The sequence below is a fragment of the Capra hircus genome, chromosome 11 (genome assembly GCF_001704415.2).
Source record: "Capra hircus breed San Clemente chromosome 11, ASM170441v1, whole genome shotgun sequence".
Classification (NCBI taxonomy): domain Eukaryota; kingdom Metazoa; phylum Chordata; class Mammalia; order Artiodactyla; family Bovidae; genus Capra; species Capra hircus.
The window spans coordinates 94,228,220-94,253,965 of NC_030818.1; the positions used below are offsets into that span (position 1 = coordinate 94,228,220).

The 25,746-nt window shown below is 42.3% G+C and overlaps 1 protein-coding gene across 4 annotated transcripts in view; it reads right to left on the reverse strand.

Annotated features, from left to right (window-relative positions):
- The window catches only part of DENND1A (DENN domain containing 1A), a 541,554-nt gene that overhangs the window by 198,159 nt on the left and 317,649 nt on the right, over positions 1–25,746 (reverse strand). For all 4 annotated transcript variants that reach the window (XM_018055748.1, XM_018055746.1, XM_018055747.1 and 1 more), the window contains exon 11: positions 12,840–12,885. In XM_018055748.1, coding sequence (XP_017911237.1) covers positions 12,840–12,885 — 46 coding nt within the window. The remainder of the gene's footprint in view (positions 1–12,839; positions 12,886–25,746) is intronic.

Genomic DNA, 25,746 nt, shown 5'->3' on the forward strand with positions numbered 1-25,746 from the left:
AAGAAAAATATGAAGCTCTTGTTCCAGGTCCTGAGAAACAGCAGAGCCAGGATTTGAGCTCTGGACTGCCAGTCCCCAAAGCCTGGTCCTCTTGTCCTCTCTGTGGAGCCTCCTCTCCTTTTCTAGTTTACCAAAAACTGAGGACATTCACATAGGTCATATATTTCTTTTGTAACCTCCATGGATATATTTATCAGAGGCTAGATATATAATAAAAAACAGACCCGAAAAGCAGGGCTGGTATCATTTTTCTCTGTACACTCACACAACAAAATAATTTGGTTTGAATTCTTATCCTACTAATAATTAGCTGTATGACTTTGGATGAGTTACTTAACCTTTCTGTACCCAAATTTCATCATCTGTAAAGCAAAGCCACTACCTCTAACGCACAAACTTGTGAAAGTTAAATAGTGAGTGTAATGCATCCAGCAGTATTTCAAAACTAGTATCCATCCAATTTGAAATGATGAAACTTAAATTTAAGAGTTTCACTTGGGGTTTAAGGGGATGATGATTCCCTAGCCCCAAAATGGTTTGGGGTCACCCTTTCAGAGAAGAGGGCCCTCCTTCCTCCCACACAACTGCCACTTGCCATCATTCATTCATCACTAACCACAGCAAACCTGGACTCCCATCTCCACCTGCCTTTTATTTGAAATGTCAATTTTTAAAGAGTGGAGAGGTTGGAAACCCAATTTAACAAGCATGCTGAAACATTGTTTATTGCCCCCATAAACATGGCTTAGTGAGAATTACGGACTTAATCAGAGTGAACTTATCTCCCGGTGAAAAGGAACACTTTAAATTTCAGAAATGGCACCTTCACTGTGAAAATCTCTTAACTTTTCAAACAAACGACAGGGGGTCTTAAACATATGGGCAGTAAAGGGGCAGCCATTACTGTGATTTGTCTTGCCCAAGAGCCAAGGAGCCCTAAAGGTCCATAACAACTTCAAGATCTAGGAAAAATATTTGGAAAATCATATTCAGGAGACATGTCTCTAAAAACACCCGAAAGGTCTGCCGAGTGGGAAGTAATATCTGTAGAGTTGCTTGGGGTTGCCCAAAAGAAAGGACGCTGTTGTCATTAGAACAGGGGCTATTTAATAAACAGAAGCACTGAGAAAGCTCACCTTTCCTCCTGTGTGTAAGATTAACCATTTAGCAATAGGCAACATTTTGGGACTGGCTTATCACAAGAGAGGTGCTACATAAATCCCAAAGGCTGCTAAACAGTTTGTGTGATTTTTTTCTTTTTAAAACACATTTTCAGAGGATGAGGTCCTGTGAACCCCAGCTTCCTCATCTGAGGCTTCATTAAGACTGCTCTGATCATTCCAGAAAAGGTTTTCATAAAGATGCCCCATTTTGCACAGAATGTATCAGCCTGGCTGCCAGAGGCAGGAAAGGCAACAGATATAAAATTTTATTATTTCAATGCCCCAGTAGCAGCCAGGAGGACTTAATGAAATCGCCAAGATTTACAATCTGAAATAGCTATTGCACAGACAGATATGGTTAAGGGAGCTGTGCCCTCTGACCTTTCAACCCTTTGATCCTCACACAGCAGGTGGCCTGGAGCCCCCTCCTGGGCATCTTCCCGCTCTTCCGACACTGCTGAACCCTGATGTGCAATAAGTCTGACCCTACACAGGTGACTTTCACAGTGCTTATCACCAGCAGCTGCTGCTAATGGAACAGCCCGAACCACTTGGCCTCGAGACTCTAACTTTGAGATGCTAGGAGAGGGATCTGCTGTGCTGTGTCCAAAAGGTGCTGAAATGATGCCCAATAGTTCAGCCCCAAGTCCAGTTGCTCGGAAATGCTTAACGATGTCATTACCAAAAACTGTCCTAGAAATGGAACTCTGATCTCCTTCAATCCATACTTTGAGTTAAAAAAAAAAATCACCTTTTAAAAATAAATCACAAATCTCAAAAAAAAAATCAACCCTGAAGTCCCAAATGCATCTCTCAGAACTTCCCTAAAACCATGTGCAGCAAATTTATACCAATGAAAATCAAAACAATTTTTGGAAACCTAAAATTGACTGTTTTCAGTTCCATGAAATTTCATTTAAAAAACCCCATATGCCAAAATGTCCAAATTCTCTTATTTTTAAAAATTGGGATGACTTCCAAAATCATAGCTATCTTTTTCTTCCTTTTTTTTTCCTTCTAAAGCTAAGGATGGGTAATGTGCATATGTACTTATCAAGCTTCATAATTTAACCCATTCGGTCAGTACAAAATACTTTCAATGAAATGCTGAAAAGGCAGGATATAAATTTATTACGACTGCATCTTTTAAAACAATTGACTCCTAGGCACCAGGATTTAACAGATATTCTATTTGGTTAAGAATGTGTCTAGGAGTCTAGGCAGGCCCAGTCTGCAGGTTTTAGTTTTTGTCAGATATTTGGGTTTATGGAAGAAAGGGTTTTAGGCAGGACACAAAAAACATTTTGTGGGATGTTGATAATGTCCAACGTAAGAGCCACTGTTGATTATATTTAGGAAAAGCTCTGAACCCATGCCTCTGTTTCTAAACAGACATAGTACAGTGGCCTCATTCGTTACCTGCAAAGGCCTGAGCTTAGGTCCTAAATGTCTGAACCCAATAAGCAAAAAAAAAAAAAAAAAAAAAAAAAAAGCAAGCCCCACTTCTTTTGTAGTCTAACTGGCATTTATTTTAAATGCTCAACTTTAAATTCATTTTGAAATCAGCTAAGAATCAGACTATGTGTAGACAGAGGTTTACAGGCTTCAACTTTAGTCATACTTTCCTCTATAGATAAGTTTAAGCTTAGTAGAGAGAGCAGTTTAATGGAGAAATTGGCTTAGTAGGGGGAAAAGAAGGTAGATTTATTATATTACAGTTTGACCACTCTGTACAGAATTATTATTAAGCCCTCTTCTTCAGAGATGCCCACTGGAAATGGTTTATCAATAATAGCAGCTACCTTTGAGTGAGGGCCTACTAATGTGCATGGAACTTCAGCCGTATTACTTCTAGCTGTCATCATTTTAAGGCAGGTGACCCCATTTTGCAGATGAAGATGTTATGGCATACATGCACAGATGCTCAGAGTTGCCCAAGCAGGACAAATAGTGGAGCTGGGATTCAAACTCAGGGTCACTGCCTGTCTCCTAAAACCCTTGGTCCACACACATTTTTCCCAACAAAAGCAAAACAAACAGAACAATATGCAATAATTCCTGTATAAAATGCCAGATTTCAGCTTGCTTACACATTTCCATGGTCCATTTAAAGGCCTTCTGAATCAATTATTTTAGGTCATTAAGGGGAAGTTTAATTTGGTTGACAAACACCCCTACTGTGGTGACCTCACATATCAGCAACAAATGTCTGATGGTCACAAACCTGTACCGTGAGTCTGCTGAGCATGGTGTTAAACAAAACCACATGTGCTCTGATTCCAAGTGGGATTTGACTAGGCCGACCAAGGGTACTGCTCTTCAATCATCATATGCTGGTCTCTAAGCACCCATGATGGCCCTGCCCCTAATCACTTGCAAGGAGTTTATGAAAAGAAGTCACTAGTCCCATGTGGCTGTGTTCAGTTGAGAGTGCCTTTAAGCTAATGAAATTTAGAAAAAGTCACTCAATAAAAAGTACAAAATGAGGCTGAAAAAGAGGGCAGGGCCAACTTTAGGTAGATGTCTCAGCTTATTTTAAAGAAAATTTACCAGTTCTACACACACATAATACTGATAATCACTTCCATTTATTTGGCGCCTACAACGTGTCAGGTACCAATTTTCTCATTTACTCCTCATTAAAAAGTTCCTATAAAGTGGAGAATCTACCCATTTTACAAGCAAGGAGTCTGAAGCTCAGAGGCATCTTTATATCCCCATCTGTAAAATAGGAGCACCCCTCTCAAAGGCGTGACAATTAAAAATTACATGGCTCAAGTGCCATGTATATTAGTAGAACATCATTCAATGGGTGATATTATTATTATTAATTATTTTCAATAGGCATCTCTTCAGAGGATGACATAATAGTAGTTTTGTACAAAGTGGTCAAACTCAAACTGTGTTTCCTCCTGCTAACCTGATTTCTCCTTTAAACAAAGGAGCACGTTTAAAGTCGCCTAGCAGTAGTGGAGCTAGACTTTGAATCCAGGTCTCCACAACTCTAGAGGCCAAGAATTCTTTCTATTCTGTTCCATAGCTTTCTGCATGCTGCTCTTTATCTCAATCTGATAGAAATTTGGTTAAGTTCTTTTAGGAACAATTTAGAAACTTTAGGCTTTCTTTGAAGTCAGTTTCAACATTGCTAAACTGACTGGCTAGGGGATGACAGGAAAGTTGGAAAACAAAAGCATCAATGACGGTTTTGCATTTTCTACTGGGATCCTCCCTAATAAATTACTCAGTTTTTCTGATCTATAACGGGGAGCTATGTCATCTCACAAGAGAACATTTCAGTCACAACAAATTAGACTGAAAATGTACTGACTGCAAGAGATACTTAAACCAGCCAGAAGTACTTGTTCCCTTTGATTACATAAATTACTACTAGATATTTAAGTTGCTTTAATTCCAACATTAAGGTAAGTGACATTTAAGAACCACACTCATTTTAAACGCAGATGCCACATGAGGAGGAAAGGGCATCTAGAGGAAATTCATCAGGTGAAATCCAGAATGTTCTTCAGGCTCTAATTTTGCTCTGAATGCTCTGGATGTGACAGATTCACATGCGATGATTTTGCCTGATAACAGCATGCTAAGGAAATTCTAGCAAGACCAAGCTACTGGCCAACTCCTTTTCTTTTTATATAATTAAGCAAGCATTAGGGATTCATTGATCTAAACTTTGCCTTTTATTTTTATAGTACTCACTATGAAGAATAATGTTTGGTAGAGTTTTTTTTTTTTTTTAAAAAAAAGCCCTTCACATCCATTATATCAATTAGTTCTCACAACTGAGATGGATAATATGATCTTAATTTCACTGATGAGAGAATGGAGATTGGAGAGGCTAAGTAACCAGCCCTAGTCACAAGTGTACTCAGAGCTTTCCTCTGGAGAAATACGAGGCTAGCAAACGTCACCCCTCCTTTCCCCTCGCCACAATCTCCAGCACGCGGTCTGGAGGCCTCCCTGAGAGGGAGAAGCTCAGGCAAAGGTGAGAGCCTATATGCCCAGGGCTGGGGCAGGGCTAGGGGTAATCTACACAGCCTCACCCAGGGGCGCTGGGGTTTGACAAGTCTATCAGAGCAGAGAAATTGGATGCAAATTATTTTCTCTCTCTGAGCCTCAGCTTCCCCATTTGCAAATACGGATATCTCCTCCTTGGCAGAGAGATTCTTAGGATGTGCAGAAGTGAGAACAGGTGGAGCACCCAGCACTGTGTGTGGTGTTGAGAAAGACACAAAAGATTGTAGCTCCTTCCCAATGAGAGGGCCTCTCCCTTTCTTGCTAAAGCTCTTCCCATGAGCCTATGACTGGAATTACCAGGTGGAATTTTTCAGGCAAATATCACCTTTTTATAAAGCAGGGCTATGATTACTCATCACTAACAAACGATCTCACATGCAGTTTCTCAATTCTTGTCAGGACGGATGCACAATCACCACCTATACCTGCATATAGTTATGGCTCAGAGTTTTTTCATGAACCGCAATATTAACAAGGGAAAACTATATCTGACTACTGTCTACCTGTGGAGTCCTGTGATGAAGCAAAATGGTACAACGGAAAACAAGAAATATTCTAACACTCACCATGAAACTTAAAAAAATAAACATTAAAAAACGAACAAAGGATTAAAGACTTCCTAAAGAGAAAAATGAAAAGAAAAAAACTAGTTAAAATGGTGCCAATTCAGTTGACAGCAATTCAAGTTCTCTGCGAGGTAAAAGGGGATAAAAGTCATTTTTCCTTGTCTGTAAATAAGTAAATCCTGTTATTTTGTGTGAAAGCTTCATAGTTAAACCATTACAGACACAGACAAATACCAGATCTGGGTCCTAGCGATCAAGAAGAGGCATTTCAATATGGACTGGGACACTGTCCATGGAGTGCTGGCTCAATGCTGTCCCAAGCACTTAGTGTATTTGCAAAATCAGGCTTCCATGTGCTCCAGCTAAACCTTTCTACATAAAAGATGGTGAGGAAGAGAGGTAAGCTGTGGGCTGGGCCTGTCTCCTTGTGCCCACATCACATGTGCCTTGAAATTGCGTTGGTGGGAGAGGTAGGAAGAGGCCTTATGAACTTGGTACCTGGGTGTCACTCCCCCTGTTCCTACTACCTGGAACTAGTACTTAGTATATATCCTAAATTTATCCTCTCAAATTTGAGCTGTAGAAAAATTATCTAATTCATAGAAAGTAGTTGGAAACAGAGAGGAAACTAAAATCTAGTAAAAAATGTGCTTAAAACTGCAAAGAAAGTCTTCACTACAAACATCTCTATCACAGTTCAGAAGCTTGGGTTTGGGACAATAACATCTGAATTTTATATATATGGTTGTGGTGTGTAATATACTTAAGAATTACCTTGATCTTTACAAATATCACTCTACTTTATTAACTTGGTTAATCCATTTCCAAACATTTTACATGGAAGGACCGTGTTTCTAACAGCCCAGGAGGAGGCGGCCTGACCATGTCCCTCCCCTATTTACACCCTTCAATGGCTCCCCACTGCCCTATAAAGTTGAGACTCTTTAACACGGCTTACAAGCCCCTGGATGGCCTGGCCCTGGCCTGCCTCCCTCAGCAATCCTCTCCCCACTTCAGCTCCAAGCTCCTTCCAGACAATGAACTGTTCAGACCTCCTGGGAAATGCCATGGTCTACACTGTAAATCTTTGTAGATGATGCTCCCTGTCCCCTTGTTGGGAGTCAAATTTATCTGCTCAGTTTCCATTCAGGCATTCCTTTCCTCTGAGGAGCAGAGCCCTCAAGGCTCAGTTTGCTGTCTTCTCTAGCAGACCCTACAGCTTCTCAAACTCCCTCCATTTACTCTCTGCTTATCTGCATCTGTTCCAGACAAAACTCTGAAGGCACAGAGTGTGTCACACTCACCATTTTATATAGAACCCCTAGTGTAATACAACGCCTAGTACATAGCAGGCTCTCCAAACATTTCTATAGAAGGGGATGTGTATTGTGTACTGACCACAGGCCATACACTGGGATACACTGGACATACATGGAACTCATTTCTTTATTCTTTACCACACTCTTAAAAGATGGGTCCTAAGGTCAGGAAGCAATAATTAGAACTGGACATGGAACAACAGACTGGTTCCAAATAGGAAAAGGAGTACGTCAAGGCTGTATATTGTCACCCTGCTTATTTAACTTATATGCAGAGTACATCATGAGAAATGCTGGGCTGGAAGAAGCACAAGCTGGAATCAAGATTGCCGGGAGAAGTATCAATAACCTCAGATATGCAGATGACACCACCCTTATGGCAGAAAGTGAAGAGGAACTAAAAAGCTTCTTGATGAAAGTGAAAGACGAGAGTGAAAAAGTTGGCTTAAAGCTCAACATTCAGAAAACTAAGATCATGGCACCTGGTCCCATCACCTCATGGGAAATAGATGGGGAAACAGTGGAAACAGTGTCAGACTTTGGGGGGGCTCCAAAATCACTGCAGATGGTGATTGCAGCCATGAAATTAAAAGACGCTTACTCCTTGGAAGGAAAGTTATGACCAACCTAGATAGCATATTCAAAAGCAGAGACATTATTTTGCCAACAAAGGTCCGTCTAGTCAAGGCTATGGCTTTTCCAGTGGTCATGTATGGATGTGAGAGTTGGACTGTGAAGAAAGCTGAGTGCCGAAGAATTGATGCTTTGGAACTGTGGTGCTGGAGAAGACTCTTGAGAGTCCCTTGGACTGCAAGGAGATCCAACCAGTCCATCCTAAAGGAGATCAGCCCTGAGATTTCTTTGGAGGGAATGATGCTGAAGCTGAAACTCCAATACTGTGGCCACCACATGCGAAGAGTTGACTCATTGGAAAAGACCCTGATGCTGGGAGGGATTGGGGGCAGGAGGAGAAGGGGGCGACAGAGGATGAGATGGCTGGATGGCATCACTGACTCGATGGACATGAGTTTGGGTGAACTCTGGGAGTTGGTGATGGACAGGGAGGCCTGGCATGCTGCGATCCATGGGGTCGCAGAGAGTCGGAGACGACTGAGCAACTGAACTGAACTGAACCTCTCCTATAGATGAAGAAAGTAAATACAGACACAAAATAACACTGACATTGCTACTGAGGGGAATGGTCGAGCAGGGAATTGGAAGTAAGTGCATTTATCAAGTTCTTATGAAGTGCCACTCCCACCCCCAGCACAGGGTCTCTAGCACTGTTGACCAGGAGAAAACAGGGTGGCTACAAGCCAATTCTACTGAAATTCTTTCCCTAGGGAATGAAGATGATAATCCCTGGAACCCAAGAGTCCCTAAAACATAATTTCAAAGCCATCAACTCAACATTAGTGGCTTTAAGGGCACTAAGGAAATAAAAACAGCAATGGCTGCTGACCTTCATTGAACTCATGCCACTGCCCCTATTTTACAGGCAAGAAAACAGGTGCAGAGGTTCATCGCCTTGCCCAAGATCAAACAAGGAGGGAGCAGGAAAGACAGAACCCATGGCCCATTCCCACTGACACATTTTTCTGCCTCTGTGGAAAGGGGAGCTTCACCCTCAGGCTAACCTGAGCCTCTGTCTGCACTGTGTCACTGCCATCACCTTTATCTCCTGCTTCTTGACCATCCCACCACCAGGAATTAAAAACACAAAAACAAAAACAAACCACCTTCTGCACGCATTCCTCATGCTCTGAGGCCTGTGTACAGAGCACTATTGGTGAGGCTTGGAAAGGAAGATCTTCATTTATCAAAAAAGGAGAAGGAACACACCTACCAGACCTGATCTGGCACCCTGCTACCAGACCTGGCACAGAGCAGGAGCTGCAGAGCATCTCCTGAACTCAACTGAGGTCGAGGGAATGAAGGGAAATAGTTACTGTGTAATCTGGCCGTGCTTTGGTATTTCCTAGCCAGCTAACAGGATCATTCTCTCCAAGAAGAAACTAGGTCTATGCCAATACCCTTGGCTATCCCGCTAACTTACCACCAGCCTCAAATTAGTGTTTGCTTAAATGAGAGAAAGGATATAAAAAGGCAGTGGAGGGATAAGAATGAGGATCAGCTAGAAACTTGTCACTTTAGAAGGAAGGCAGACTCTTCTAGGTGACTATGTTACCAGCTCTTACCCTGTAAGAGCATGAAGGCTGGAATTATATCTTCTCCCCAAATAACCTTTTTTCAAATGAGAACACTAGGTTATAATTTATATTTCTTTTTGTGCAACAAATTTGAGTGTCATAAAAATGGTTAAAAAGTCTTCCTATGGTAGCTTTTTCTAAACTTTTATGAACATCTGCCACATTCATTTGAAGTTTAAAAAATTCTGGCACATATGCAAAGGCATAATAAGGTGCCTATAGCTTTCAAGAAAAAATAACAAGACAGTAAAAAATAAGCCTTTTGCTGAATTGCCAGTAAGAAAACTAGTGTGCAAGAGGAGATGGGCCCTGCCTAGCTCCTTCCTGAAAGAGCTTTCCTTTGGGCCCAGGTACATGCTCCACCCCAAGCATTATAGCCCACAGTTCTTGGAAGAAGTCTCAGGGAAGCATCTCTCTCATTTGAAGGTATAACAGAACGAGATCAGTGCGATCAAAAAGCACGGCTAGAGCACTCTGAGTCTGAACTGAAATCCAGGGGAGATCAGGAGACTATATCTCTCGACTTGGGAGTTCACAGCTGCCTCACACATGTGGGCAATGCTGTTTTGTTTGGAGAGTGTCTCAGCTGGCTTCAAGAGTGGGGCAACTACTATTTTGGTTTTTCTTTCAGTTCTGACCACATATCGGTACAGCATGGCAAACTCCTCCCTAATTTAAATCAATAGGACTAAGATTTATCTTGGCCAGTGCTTCCTAAACCTTCTCATTTAAAATCCTTCAAAAGCTGAGGAGAGTGAACTTGGAACCATTCACCTAACTGCAAAACTCTGTCTCAAGTTTTAGCTCCCAAATTATGCATGTTGTGCACTGCATGTTTTATTACAAACCCCCCCCCCCCGCCTTGTTTTCAATTACTACAATCATATAAAAAAAAATTGACTCCTTCCATCTTTAAGTAAAATTATGGTGCTGGGTTCCCTGAAAACAGCAACACTTTTTGGAGGGCTCTAAGTGTGTTCTAAATTCCAGGTTTCCATGCACTTACTCCATCCTTCTTTTCAGAAAGCACCTGTTGGGCATCCTGCTGGGTCCTGAGGACACCACAGTGATCAAAGCATAGTCCCAAAGAGCCCCTGCTCCTAGGGATGATGAAGAGGACAGGGAAGCCAATAGCTGTCATCCTGGGCAAGAAAGAGGTAGAGTAAGCAAAGCCAACAGTCAAATGGGAGGCCTTCCTCAAACAGCTGTGGAAGAGGAAGCTTAGCGGGCAGGGGCGCAGGGATGTGGGGGTGTTAGGGACCAGCCAGAGCCCTAACAGGAGACAGTGAGCAGACAGAAGGCTTGACAGCAGCAGGGAGATGAGCAGACCCTGAAGGCGGACTACGAGCTCAGAGCGACCAGGTAGAGGGCAGCCCCTACATGTTTGACAGGGATTGAATTTCATACTCATCTGCATACCTTTATGACCTAGCAAAATGTTTGGAACACAGAGGACTTGATTTAGATTTCTGAATGAAAAACAAGTCTTTGGAAAAATCTAAAAAAGCAAAGTAAAACATCTATAAAGGCAATGAGAAAGGAACAGAGGGAGAGACATGTCAGAGACTTTGTGACTGTAGAAAGAATAAGGAAGCAGACACTCAGCCATGCTCAGTGTGTCCCCTTGTGACTTTTCAGCCAGTGGTGCCATTCACAGGGACCAGAACAGCGGAAGGGGAGTGAAGTAACTCGATGGGTGTGTATTACAGATAATAAGGGGTTTGGGGAAGACTGAATTTGAGACATCGATAGTACATCTCGGTGACCTTCAACTGGGACTTGCAACTCTGGGCTGTAAGTTCAGAGAGAGGCATGTCAGTGCTAGAATCACAGCTGGGAGTCACTGACATCACCTTGGTAGCAAAAGCAAAAAGCCTTTCAAAAGATGGCCAGAGGGTATATAGAGAAGAAAAGCAAGCCAAGACTGGAAACCTGGACAATGCTCAAGGTATAGGACCATGAAAAGCAGTCGGAAAAAATCCGTGCTGGAACAGTCCGGAAGGCAGAAGAGGCAGGAAAGAGCTGTGGATGCTGATAGACCAAATGGTCTTTAGATTAGTGTTTCCAACTGTACAACAATTGGCACGAAAGGTCTATTAGCAAGTATTCACTTTCAATTTTTCACACAGGAGCTTTGAACACACCCCCAAACTTGACAAACAAAGGTAAAACACAGAAGAAATCTCTTCAATCTGATCTAAATACACCATCCAAGATAGTCCATAAACTGTGTACTGTATGTGTTCAGGGCTGGGTGATGACAAGGAGGAACTGTTAACAGAATGTAGGAGCCACATGGCCGTCCTGTCAAATTAGAAATTTGAGCAGATTTCTGTGGTCTATTTTGATCAAGATTCTCAATGTCAAACAAACAGGTTTTTCGATAACCAACTTGTTTCATTTTCGTAAGCACAATAGCACAGTGTGCAACAGTGAAGAAGCAGGTGGTCCTCGTCGACGTGAAATGAAGGGAACAGAAGAAGAGAAGCAGCACTTCCTTTAAGCCATGCAAAGCATCATCGCAGACGGACATGGCTTTAGCTTTTTCCTCCGAGAGCTTGTCTCCTGTGCAAAACAGCCAAGTCCCCTGCCTCCTGTCCTATTTTGCTCCAGTGCAAATTCAGCTCTCTCCCGAGGAGGGAAAAGCTTAGGGTTCATGTCTACAAACCAGTAACACTGACAAAAGCACAGAAAAGTCCTTTAAAAGAATTGCTATCTACTCGGTACAGCCATGCAGAAAGCAATCTGTCCTTAGATTCATAGCTTTGACCAAGCATTTCTACTTTAGGGGTTCTATGCTAAGGAAGTAAGTCAAGATGCAGATTAAGCCTTATGCATAAAGATGTTCACTGAAATGCTATTTATAATAGTGAAAAATTATAAACAGCATAAGTGTCCAACAGTAACGGGAAAATGGCTAAGCTGTGGCATATTCAAACAGTTGGAAGGACAGGTAGCAAATTAAAAATTATTACTGACAGTAGACGAAAATGCAGAAATCCCCATGCCATAATATTAAATAAAGACATAAAATTCTACACCATATCAGCAAAGTACATTTATACAAAATATATATTCACAGAATAAAGACAAGGATGAAGAATAATAAAATGCTAACAGATGAATCTGGAATAATGATACTGTGGATAATTTTAATTTTCCTCTTTATACTTCTATATATTTTCTATACCACATTTTCTACAGAGAAAAATGTAATATAGTTGCAGTGATTTATAATAAACATCATTTTGAAAAGTGAATCGTTTTCCTTCCCTCATTCAAACCCTTGAAGAACCCTTTCCTCCTGCCTCTTTGAACTTCACTCCCTCACCCATGAAAATTGACAATCTCCAAACAAAGTGGAAAAACACTGGAAACAAGAGCCCAGTGGAAAGGGTCTAAGCTGAACGCCCAGCTCTGTGCATGAGGTGTTGCTCTGACACACTCCCATGTGTAGCGCCGTGAATCCAGAGACTGCACCTTTTCCACTGCCATGAAGCAAACAAAACCACAAACAGAGAGATGCGGGGAGGAGAGAAGTCAACTTACCTCCATTAAACTTAAATGGATTCCTATGAGGTAGGGCATGGGAGCACTGTGAAGAGAAACAGAGACACACAGCTGCTTTAATGTCTGTTGCTTCTGACAGAAAATTACAGATGGTTCACTATTTGGAGAAAAACTCTTTTAATAAACGTATGCACAGTTACATTTTCTTTCACAACAAAAATCCTAATATGACATTTTGTTCCCAAGCCTAGAAACTTAGGAAGAATTTCAAAATGCAGGCAGCCTTGGAAGCAGTCTGAGTGGCAGGAAGAGCGCTGACCTTGGGGTTAGTCCCTAAATAGCAGGCATGTGATTGCACAGCCTCAGTTGCCTTATCTTTAAAATGGCATTTTGGAATCTAACTGCCAGCTTGCTATCAGAATGAGAAAATATACACTGAGTGACCAGTATGGTTCCTGGTACAAACGGGAACCACTGTTGCCATGATCACAACAGAAAAAGCAATCAGCAATGTCAGATGGAGGGCATAATGTGCTTCAAAGAGGAATGATTTTTTTTTTTTTTAATTTGCTATTTCCTTCTGCCATCAAAAGACGTGATCTAACTGTCTATTCTAACTGGACAGGGTATATCACAGACAGTAAGCATCTCCAACCCAACTGCACACATGCCATCTGATGATATCGTAATTCAAAAAACCTTTTCAAAGTGCTTCATTCCCAGAGCAATGGGTTCCCTTAGTTAGTGACTGAGCAGGAGGTGAGAACCCAGCTCCAAGGGCTTTAAAACCTGGGCATCATGGATTCATTTCCCTCGGTTTCAGGTGCACACACATACACATTATCATTATGTTGCTACTTACCAATGATAAATGGGATAAACATTATACAAGGAACTTCAAATTCAACTTCCTTAATTCACACAACAACCTCACAAGGTAGGTATTATGCCCACTTCACAGAGGAGGGAGTAGGCCCAGGGCACTTAAATCACTTGATGCTTTCGAACTGTGGTGCTGGACAGCAAGAAGATCAAACCAGTCAATACGAAAGGAAATCAAACCTGAATATTCATTGAAAGGACTGGTGCAAAAGCTGAAGCTCCAATTCTCTGGCCACCTGATGCGAAGAACCAACTCATTAGAAAAGACCCTGATGCTGGGAAAGATTGAAGGCAAGAGGAGAAGGGGGCGACAGAGGATGAGATGGTTGGATGGTGTCACTGACTCAATGGACATGAGTTTGAGCAAACTCAGGGAGATAGTGAAGGACAAGGAAGCTTGGCGTGGTGCAGTTCATGGGGTTGCAAAGAGTCAGACACGACTGAGCAATTGAGCAACAATGCCACAAAACAAGCAGTGACCCTAGGATTTGACTCCAAAGCTTCTTCCTCTATGGCACTTTGACTGTAATACTGGACTGAAAATTCTCACCTCCCACACAGTGTTTTTCCTGGGAGCAGTGGAGGGAGTAGAGATGAAGGGAGAGATTGACAACTTTTCCATCTGTCTCTCCAACATGCGACACATCCTGGGAAAGGTACAAAGGATATTTTATGGGACCAGTGGAAAGACACCTGCCTCAGTCTGAGGTGACCAGGTAGGGCAGGTGGTGGCATGGAAGTGGACCTAGGAAGGTGGCTTTCTCGGGGATAGGGTAGGGAAACAAGGAGTGAGTGGTAAGAAATGAAAAAAGGGGAGGTTTTCTTTCCACTGAACACTAAAGAGTTTAGGCTTTATCCTGAAAGCAATGGATAGGCAACCAAGGTTTTTGAAACATCAGATGTGCATTTTAAAATTGCTCAAACATTTAAAAATAAGAAAGAGCACAATTCCCTCATTACCATTCAACAAATAAAATTCTTCAAGCAAAAATCCTTCTCCAGAATATAAAATGTTCTCCTTACTACAGATCTCAGCAGTAATATATCTTGGGAGCCTGTAAAACAGACTTGAATATTAGCAGCACAGTTTGGGAAATATTCTTTTAGAAGACTTTTGTATTTGATAATAGCCAAAGAAAGAACTGGACACACAACTGCAGTGAGAGTGGAGTCGTCTTTTCTTTCCTTTTTTCTTCTTCTCTCCTTAAAAAAAAAAAAAAGGTATCTGCTGTGCACATTCAGCTTCCCTTCGCTTCTAGGGGCAAGGAAATGCCCTACGATATTTTTTTCCCTTAAACTGTAAACCATTAGTTTAGCTGCCAGCTACACAAATGCTCAAACTTCCCAGTGTGCCTGGCTCTGCTGTCCAAGCTTTTTCTAGTGTACACTGAAATGAATGTGTTTCTAATTAAGTAGCTTCAGGAACACGACAGCTTCAATGTCAAAAATACAAAGTCTGAACCCTGGCAGGAAGTCTTAAGACTGCAAATGTCTCATCTAGTGGAACCTTGCCTAATGTAATGAAAGGAAGCAGGAAGAGTACAGAATTCCAGAAAAAATGGCCACTTATTAATGTGTCCAGAAGCACAGCCAAACACATAGAAGGGAGAAAAACTCAAATCCATAATATTTAACCAAATTTCATAAACTTCCCCAGCTCCCACCAGCACTGTCATGCAAGTGACAAATGACCCTGAGTTTTAATTAGAATTTCAGAACTGAAATTCCAAGCAAATGAGCTAATGTATAGAAAAAGACACTCAAACAACTCAGAGAAAGGTAAAAATAAATATCCACAGAAATTTATATAATTTGACTACACGCTTTTACCTTAAAAATTTTTTTTTCTAGAATTTTAAATAGGTGTTAATGCCATGTCTCTTTGTCTTGCAATAAAAACCAATGAAAGAGAGGAAAAAGGAATCTTAGAAGTGAAGGCAGACGTAGAAAGGGACAAAGTGAGACTAACTCTTCAGGTACCAATAGGTAGGTATTTTTTTAAGCCCAATAATTTTCCAAAGAGTAATTATGGTTTATCATAGAAATGTAGTTTTTTAGCCAACTTAGTGCTGAAATAGCTCTGTATTTAGCAAATATTTTTAAATACATTTAATCTGAAATCACAGCACACCATGTTTTTTATGAATGCAAATTTGGACAAATAACCTTTTACATTGTCATCGCTTGCTTCAGTTCAGTTCAGTTCAGTCGCGTCTGACTCTTTGCGACCCCATGAATCACAGCACGCCAGGCCTCCCTGTCCATCACCAACTCCCGGAGTTCACTCAGACTCACGTCCATCAAGTCAGTGATGCCACCCAGCCATCTCATCCTCTGTCGTCCCCTTCTCCTCCTGCCCCCAATCCTTCCCAGCATCAGAGCTTACATAGCCTCAAATGCATCCCTGAATCTACTGCACTTTTGCTCTGCAAATATACTGGTTACAAATTTCAAATGGGGAGAGGGAGAGAGGGAAGAAAAAAGAAAACCAGAGACTCCTTAAGATCTTAAAGTAGGAAGTATGTAACTGGGTAATTCTACCTACATTCTGAAAACAACTTTTATTCTCAATAATAATACCTCAATAGTTATGGTAGTTACTGACTTTTCCTCTTTCGTTTTTTGTTGTTGTTGTTGTTGTTGTAAAGAGAATGGAAACACTCATCCATGATCAAGTTATCACAACTACTTTTATTTTTGCATTATTCTCCTCCAATATTAAAACTAACAGTTGAAAATACCTTTGAAATTACAGAGTGCATATATTTTATTGCTTTCTCATTGGCTGCATTAACATTTCCCATATTATACTGCAACCTGTGTGATTGTTTTAAAGACTATATAATATTCCACCAAGTATGGATGTCCCTTAATTTACTGAACTCTATTGCTAGAGTTAGACATTCAGTCACTTCCATCTTTTCACTATAAATAATATCATAACAAAAATGAACAATCTCATGTGCACGAATTTTCAAACATGGAATTACCAAGTCAAAGGGCAGAACTGTTTTTAACATCTTTTGTAATATTTTGGCAAAGTGTCTTTAAAAGGGCAGTACCAACCCCAGTAGAAATCTTTCAGGATTGTTGCAATGATTAGAGAGAACCCATGAAACGCCTTGCCCAGGAATACCACATGGTAGACTTAGTAAGTTATCATGTCCAAGTGGTCTCTTGTCACAGCCTGAGTGAACATGGTTGATACCACTGGACTCATTCTCTTAGAGTCCAAGATTTCCTGTTCCTACCCTTGTTCTGAACGGAACCTGACAAAATGCTGGTGAGGACAGCTGAGACTCTGTGAGGAGCATGAGATGCTTGACACACGTCACCTGTACACATGAGTTTCTGATTCCAACACAATCTCTTGTCACTTGTCTACTTACTAAGTTCAGTCAGGTTGCTTATCACTTTCTTTGGAGGGCAACCTTTACTTGATTTTATGTACCACCAGAAATGCAAAAACCACCAAGTAATCTATAATTCATTACTTGCTTATCATATACAGTGACAAATTTTTAAAACCACTCATTACTATTTCTTAAAAAGAAAATATAGCAAAAAAACTTGGTTAAGCTAGTTCTAAAAAACTTCATATTCAGAACCTGACTCATCTGAATCATCTTCTGATTCAGAGTCATCAATGCCCATGTTTTCTTCAAGGGTATCTCAGAAACAAAACATAATACTTTTTCTAGATGTTCTCTATCTTCTTTTGTTAGCAAGAAAGAACTTGCTTGTTGACTACCAAGAAAATATCAATGCAAACAGCTGTTTCACCAACAGCAATGAGCACCATGCTTCTATGCTCGGGTGCCTTTCAGTATTCACACTGACTTTACATTTCCACGTTGAATCTGACTGAGATTTGGAAGACATTTTAAATGGAAAATTTGACACCACACATGCAGAACCAACAATGCACATAATTAAAGGGGTGATAATATTAAGAGCTGGGTTTCCCTGGCGGCTCAGTGGTAAAGAAACTGCTTGTCAATGCAGGAGATGCAGGTTCAATCCCTGGGTAGGGAGGATCTCCTGGAGAAGGAAATGGTAACCCATCCCATTGTTCTTGCCTGGGAAACCCATGGACAGAGGACCTGGTGGGCTATAGTCTATGGGGTCTCAAAGAGTCGGACGTGACTTAGTGCATCAACAATAACAAAAATATTAACAGCTATGACCAAGTTCATGCATAGACGGGCTATCACAACTGTGTCACAACTGTCTGATGGATGACAGCAATTGTGGGATGTACTGTACACCTCTGAGTTTTGAGACAGGGTGTATCTGCCCTAGGCCTTTGTTCTCTGGGAATTATGGCATTGCCTGACTTCATCAGTGTCACCCTGGAAGAGTAAAAGCTATTCTTTCTTCCTTCTCCCCTGCAAAGCAGAGGAGTTATATTGCTAGTGTCAAAGGCGGGGACAATGTAATGACCTTTACCTGAAAGGTATTTACTTTGAATCCTCTTAAGGAAAAAAGGAACTAATATCAATTGAGTTACTATAAGTCAGCTGCTTTTATGCATCACTTCTATACAATTCTCAAGGCAACTCTGCAAGGTATCACTACTATCCACATTTTCAGATGGAGAAACAGGTTTGGAAAGGTGAAGTAACTTGCCCCCAGGGTCACAGAGCTAGTAAGCAGTGAAGCTGAAATTCAAAGTCAGGGCTGTTGGACTGAAAGCCTAAACTGTCTCACAGCACATACTCAGTACTAAAGCCAAAAGAAGAGGAGTGCTGGGAAACCGAGGGGGCTGTTCACCCAATCCTCTCACTGACTCCAGGCCTGTGATGCAGAGCGCTGTGCTTAGAGGTACATCCTGTAGCATGGGCTCCTTCCAGCAATGGACAGGCATGGACGTGGACACTGCAGACTATTAACGCTCCTGTAGTCCCCGTTCATCATTATTGCACTCTCTCAATTTGCTAATTCCTTTCCCCCAGATAACCAGGGCCCTCTTAATTATGTTCCCCTGAGGAGAGTGGCTACTAATTGGAAAAGAGTCAGGTGAAATAAAGGAACATTGGCTGCCCAAATACATAAAATGCAGCTTCCTGAGACAAAGAGGGAGGGGAGGAGAGAGGAGATGTGGAGGGAGGTAGGGGGGCCTCCACCCTCACGTGAGCAACACCTCTCTGACCTCAGTAAGGATACAGCTTACAGCTCCCAGGGGTTTGGAAGGTCCACTCTTTCTTTTCGCATATTAATGCATGGTGAGCTCTACAATGTACGCATCACAGCCCCCGCCTTGCCTCTCAGAGGCATACCACCTTTCAGCCAAATACCCAAATCTGCAAAGGGATCCCACCAGTCTTTCCTCAGTTCACTGTCTTTAAAGAAAGGAAAACTCTGGTCTTATACATTTGAGCTTTTCTTCTTTCCTTCCTCCCTTCCACCCGAAAAGAAACCAAAGTGTAAACACAGTTTGTATTACAGTTTAAAATTCTCCCCTGAAATAACGAGGCCCAGCATTGTTGGAGAGGTTAAAGGACAACAGAATGGGGAAAGGAAAGCGAGCAAAAACCATACAACACGCCTTATTGGAGAACACAAATAATCCTAGTTTTCGTCTTCCTAAGAGTGACCAGAGAGATGGGCCACAGGCTAATACAATGGCCAGAGTTGCACAGGGAGCCAAGAAGAGCACATGGTGTTTATGGTGCACTCGCCTCAGTCAGCACTAGGCTAGGGCACGACAGGCATTTTCTCACTGGATCCTCAGGACCACGGTACAAGGTAAGTACTGTCATCACCACCAACTATACAGATGAAGAAACAAAGGCTGGGAAGCTAAACAAGTCAGTGAGGTCACACAGCTAGTAAATGGTGGCCCTGAGACCAGAACCCAAACCTGTCATACTGAGTCAGAGCAACCCACTGTTCTACTAGGAGCTCAGCATGTGCCCGCCTGTGGAAGAAGAGCAGAAAGAGGTTCGGAGGTTTTTTCCTAACCTGTTCCCTGGGTGCCTACCAGCAGCTGTGCAAAGTCTCGGGCCCTTCCACGTTCTGTTCAAGACCCTGGCCAGCCCCCTCACCACAGGAACCCTAACGTGCCTCTGGGCTGAGCCACACGTGTCTCTGTGGGCCCTGCCCTGTGTCTTCCAAGTCCTACTGAACCCCGTGGTCTGCCAAACATCCCTTCTCAGATCACCCCAAGGTTGCTAAAACCTCCCTATTCAGAGGATTTTGTCTGGGTCGCCCATTTGGCATAAAGCACGTGCTAATTTATATGGTTATTCCAGACTGTCAGTCATGGAGAACCAAACTCTGTTTCCCATTCCCCAGAGTCCATGGTGGGGCCATGAGAAGAGCAGGAGAAATAAAGAGGTGGGGATTGCTGGGTGCTCACCAAATACCAAGGGCTGTGTGGGGGCCCTTATCTCATTTAATCCTCAAATAATCCAATTTATACCACCACCCACTTTATAGATTAAAAAAGGGATCCTCAGAAACTTGCCCATGGTCACAGTTAATGACGATTCCAGCCCAAATCCTCCTACTTTAAAGTTTCTTATGATTTACTTTTTTTTATACCATTATGTTACACTTAAGAAAAAAATGGGCATTTGACAGTTATAGCTGAAAAATAAAATAGCAAGTGGACACTTTGTAGCCAGGATAAAAATACATTTGCCAAATAGCTTAAATGAGCTGATACACTTTCCTGTTCTAAATGGAATTTCAGGTAACTTACAGGAATACGTTTAGTACAACAGTAAAATAGGAAAAATAAAAATAGAAGCAAAGGGAAAACACCTAAGCTGGGGTGAGGTGAGCACTTCAGTGTGCGCTGTACGGTCTGCATGCCTGCTGGGATGGCCACAAGTCTGGCTCTGAGTCCTCCAACTGCCAACCCAAAGAGGGAAACAGGATCGTCACATGATTCGCAGTGTCCATAGGGAAAAATAAACTAGTCACCTAGGAGCTTCAGCTTAAAAAAGGCAACTGAGGAGGGGTGAGAGAGAAAACTAACATCTCACGGTGCATTTACTAAGTGTTCAGTGTTTTCCATATCCTGGTCAGTCAATATTACTATACGTCAGGTGCCACACTGGAGAGGGGATAGAGAAGAGAAAAAATAGTTCTGAACCCTACCTATTTAGAGCTTACATTCAACAGCAGACAGCAAATAAGCATATTCTTGTAGGTGCGTAGGCTGCTGTGAGGAGAGTTACAAGGTGCCTCGGGGGTAGACCTGAGATGACCTCATCTCATCCCCACAGCAATCTTGAAAGTCTGATCTGAATAATTCACAGAGGAGCCTATGGCTCCAAGAGGTTAAGTGACTTGACAAAGGTCACAGCTGGTGAGAGGCAGAAAATATGACTTGAAAGGTGGAAGGGGTGCAAAATGCCATTTCCCGAGACTTTCTTCGGGAAAAAAGTATTTAACTCCTTGTGCGGCTTCCAACAGCTCCTCCCTGATTTATGAGCAGCAGCACAGGACGAAGGCCCACGTGAGGATAGGAGCACTCTTAGATTAGAAGGCAGTACAGACTGCCGAGCTGCCATCCGCAGTTTCAGTGGCCAGAGCATGGGGCTCACAGCAATGGAGGAGCTGGGTGCACAGTGCTGGGCGCTGGGGATGGTCTGCTAATGCAAGACACGTGCATATCTGAGCTGACTGTGAAGCGGGGAGGGAGGACAATATCCTCCTGAGAGTGGCCCTGTGGCTTCCTGGGGTAACCCTGGGGCTTGCGAAAGAGCCGCAAGCCACCAAACCCAACCAAAACAAACACAAGAGTTACAAAGATAACGACTGATGGAAACCCAGAAAGGTCAACATCAAAGCCTAGAGCAGTCTGCCCTTTTATGCCTCCTCAGTCTACCGGAAGGAGACAGACTAGGGAAATCAGGAAGGGCTCTATGGCTAAGACCACTGCGGCAGGAGAAGTTAATCACAGAGGAAAGGTCAGGAGACGGGGCTCTCTGTTGCCCCCCGAGAGTTCAATGAGAACCATCAGAGCCAGAGCCAGGTCACAAAAGAAGTCTCCGGTTTGAGCCACCAGGGACCCATGAAACCCTCATAGAAATGCAGGAACGAATGATGCACAGAAAAAGCGAGAAGAGAAAAAGAGGTTTCGGATAAATAAACCAAGAGAAATTAACCCCCCAAAATAGTGTAAAAGTTGAAAATGCAAGAGGTAATGAGGGAAAGAAAATCTCTCTTTGTTTTTCTAGGACTAAGATACGTCATATGTCAAGATGCATAGAGTCCAATTACATTCTCAGCATAGCCTCTCAGTCTTTCAAATATTCACATGGAAGACAAACCCACATTTGTTGTGAGGTTACTCTGAGCTGAGCACTGAACTGCTGCTTTGTGTCTTCTTCTGGTGAAAGAGGCAGGAACACATCCCCAAATCCCACCATGAGGGAACCTCCTCCAGGACTGAAGCTTCTCTGAGGATGACGTTACATGGCCTGTGGCTCCTGCTCTACTGGTGACCACGAACATACGTAGAATGTCTTTGCTGTAGAGGCCGCTGCACGGTCTTAGACGTTTCAGAGTTTTCTAAGTGTTGGATTCAAGATAGTCTCCAGGTCAGAGAGGAGTGAAGAATTACCTATCAGATGTGTCACAAGAAATGGAAAACCAGGCCAAGATAAGCACAGGTCAGAGCCAGCTGTGTCCCATAGAGACCAGGCAGAAACTGGGGCAAAGGAAGCAGGCTGTTGCCCCTTATCACACCAGGCAGCAGAAAGAGGACTGGGAAGTGGGACTAGCAGGGTGGGTCCAGATACTCAGATGTAGAGGCAGCAGCAAAGGAGGTGGAGGGCCACGGGGCAGTGGGCTGTGATCATGAGTGTGTCCTAAAGAGAGGGTCAGTTCAGTTGCTCAGTCATGTCTGACTCTTTGCGACCCCATGGACTGCAGCACGTCAGGCCTCCCTGTCCATCACCAACTCCCAGAGTCCACTCAAACTAATGTCCATCGAGTCGGTGATGCCATCCAACCACCTCATCCTCTGTCATCCCCTTTTCCTCCCACCTTCAGTCTTTCCCAACATCAGGGTCTTTTCAAATGAGTCAGTTCTTCACATCAGGTGGCCAAAGTATTGGAGTTTCAGCTTCAGCATCAGTGCTTCCAATGAATATTCAGGACTGATTTCCTTTAGGATTGACTGGTTGGATCTCCTTGCAGTCCAAGGGACTCTCAAGAGTCTTCTCCAACACCACAATTCAAAAGCATCAATTCTTCAGCCCTCAGCTTTCTTTATAGTCCAACTCTCACATCCATACATGACTACTGGAAAAACCATAGCCTTGACTAGACAGACCTTTGCTGACAAAGTAATGTCTCTGCTTTTCAATATGCTGTCTAGGTTGGTCATAACTTTTCTTCCAAGAAAATGATTAATTTTATGGTATATGAATTATGCTTCAATTTTTAAAAATCAAATGGAGAACCTGAAAAGGCAGTTTTGCTATAGAACTTAGAAAGTATAGGTATAGATTCTTACAAATCCATGGCATCAATAATGCAAATAGCCATCTTTCCTCTCTCTCATTTTTCCACCAGGAAGACAGTTTACTCAGAAATTGCCCAAAGCTTCCTCCAAAGGCTCCTGGCACTTTCAGTTTTGGGTGCTGCTGAAGGAAATGAGGGTGCATCTCAGTACAGGCCTCAGTGACTGTCATCATCTAACAATCTCTGTGTAGGCACCTACTTGATGCCAGGCTCTTTATGGAGAACTGTATTTTTGATATATTCCCGTGGATGAGAAAAGAGAAGTTCAAAGAGACTATGTGATTCACCTAAAGACATATTCAGTAGGAACAGAGCCAGGATTTGGACCCAGAGGTTTGACTTCCAAGCGTGAATTATCTTCTACTACTCAGCCTCTCTGCTCAAACCTCAAGGTCAAGTTCAGCCACATTTTAATACGGGATTACCCAGGAATCTATATTTTTACTTTGTTCAACCAACACACATCGTTTGTGAACTTTCTAACCATCAGGTACAGGACAGATCCAACTTCCCTCCCTGTTTTGTCTGAAACTGAAATCCTGGTCCTAATCCCCTCTTACCCTTCCAGACAAGTTCTTGCTGCAGTGGTTGCTTGCTCTGAGCAATAGACCTATCATGGCCTCTTGATGCTTCTTAGCTGAAAAAAAGAAACAAAACCAAACTGTCCCAACTTTTGCCTGGACACCTGAGTTCTTTTGTGAAGTAGTATTTCCTCAGGTCCAGAACCATCTATAAGCCCCTGCCTTTCCATGCCCAGTACTAGAGACATAAAAGGCACTTATAAATACTTGCTGCAAAATGGAAAAGGCACAGTTTTTGCTTAGGTGTTAGAATCCAATTTTGATTGGATATTAAAGAATTTTAGTGATACTTGTCTACCTAATCCACTTTCATCCTATCTGGATTTGCAAACTTGCACTGGATTGTTGAATCATATATATGTGTGCGTGTATGCACATGTACATATTAATATATACTGACTATAAATACATATCAATCTAAACAGAAATCAACCCTGAACACTCATGGGAAGGACTGATGCTGAAGCTGAAGGTCCAATACTTCGGCCACCTGATGCAAAAAGCAGACTCATTGGAAAAGACCCTGATGCTGGGAAAGATCAAAGGCAAAAGGAGAAGAGGGTGGCAAAGGATGAGATGGTTGGACAACATCACCGATTCAATGGACATGAACTTGGACAAGCTCTGGGAGATAGGGACAAGAAGGTCTGGTGTGCTACAGTCCATGGGGTTGCAGAGTTGGACATGACTTGGCGACTGAACAACATAAATACACACACACATATATAGTCAGTTATAACAAAAATAGTACCTACTCTTTATGGTCACCTGCTGTTTATCAGTGCGCGGGTGCTGCCACTTCAGTCGTGTCTGACTCTTTGTGACCCCATGGACTGTAGCCATCCAGGCTCCTCTGTCATGGGATTCTCCAGGCAAGAATACTGGAGTGGGTAGCCATTTCCTCCTCCAGAGGATCTTTCCAACCCAGGGATCAAACTTGTCTCTCATATCTCCTGCATTGGCAGGTGGGTTCTTCACCACTAATTACTATTCACATTTAACAGAAAACTGGCTTAGAGGTGTTCAGCAACCTCAAAACAGTAAATGGGGAAATCAGAACCAAAGCTGGAGTTTTCGTTTCTACTATACCACACTTTGTTGATTTCTATCACTGACACCAAGAATATCAATAATTTCACTTTAGCATCAATTTATTCCCCATACAAAATTTCACAGCACCAGTGAAGACAGAGTAGAATGGACCCAGCTCTAGCCATCCAGTTGTCGTTTCACAGCTGTGTCTGGACTGCTACCCTGTCATCCACATGGACCATGCACCCTGTAAAAAGGCGTATTTAGACTGTGTGCTAAAAATCCTAGATGGAATACATGATGTAGCATGGAGGGGGGTTATTCAGAACCCCACATACAATACAGATAAAGAGCCTAGAACTAGTATGTCTCACAGAGAATCTGAGCATGCCCACTCTGAGCGGAAGAATGAATTCCAGAGACATCTAGAAATGCCAGAAAATACGATGAATTTTACAAAGTCGGATACAAAGTCCAAACCTTAACTGTGCACATTTAACTTTTTAGTTCAATCATGCCCTCAAAGAAAATCAGGAGTTAGCTACTAACTTGGCTCTTGGCCTGGCTGCCCTTTGGAGGAAATATGAACTTGTCCTGATCTGTTTGGAAATATTTTATCACATATTTGGAAATACATTAACAGGTGTCCAGAATAACCCAAATGTACAATTCAATTTGAGAACTGATTTGGTCCTTATTTAGGACTACTTCTGAAGGACTAAGGGAAAAAAGGGAATTTACATGGGAAATACCATATGGCTTCTATTGGGACCTTTTATTAGCAACATTTAATTAGCATAGTGCCTGGTACAGAATAAGTGCTCTATAAATATTTGTTGAATGAATGAACAATAATGAATGATAACATTAGTCCACAATTATTAGCCAGTCATCAAAAAGCCTATGTAAAGAATTTTTTTCACAAAATCTTGGTGACAGGTACAGCTTATTCTCTAATTCTTTGAAGG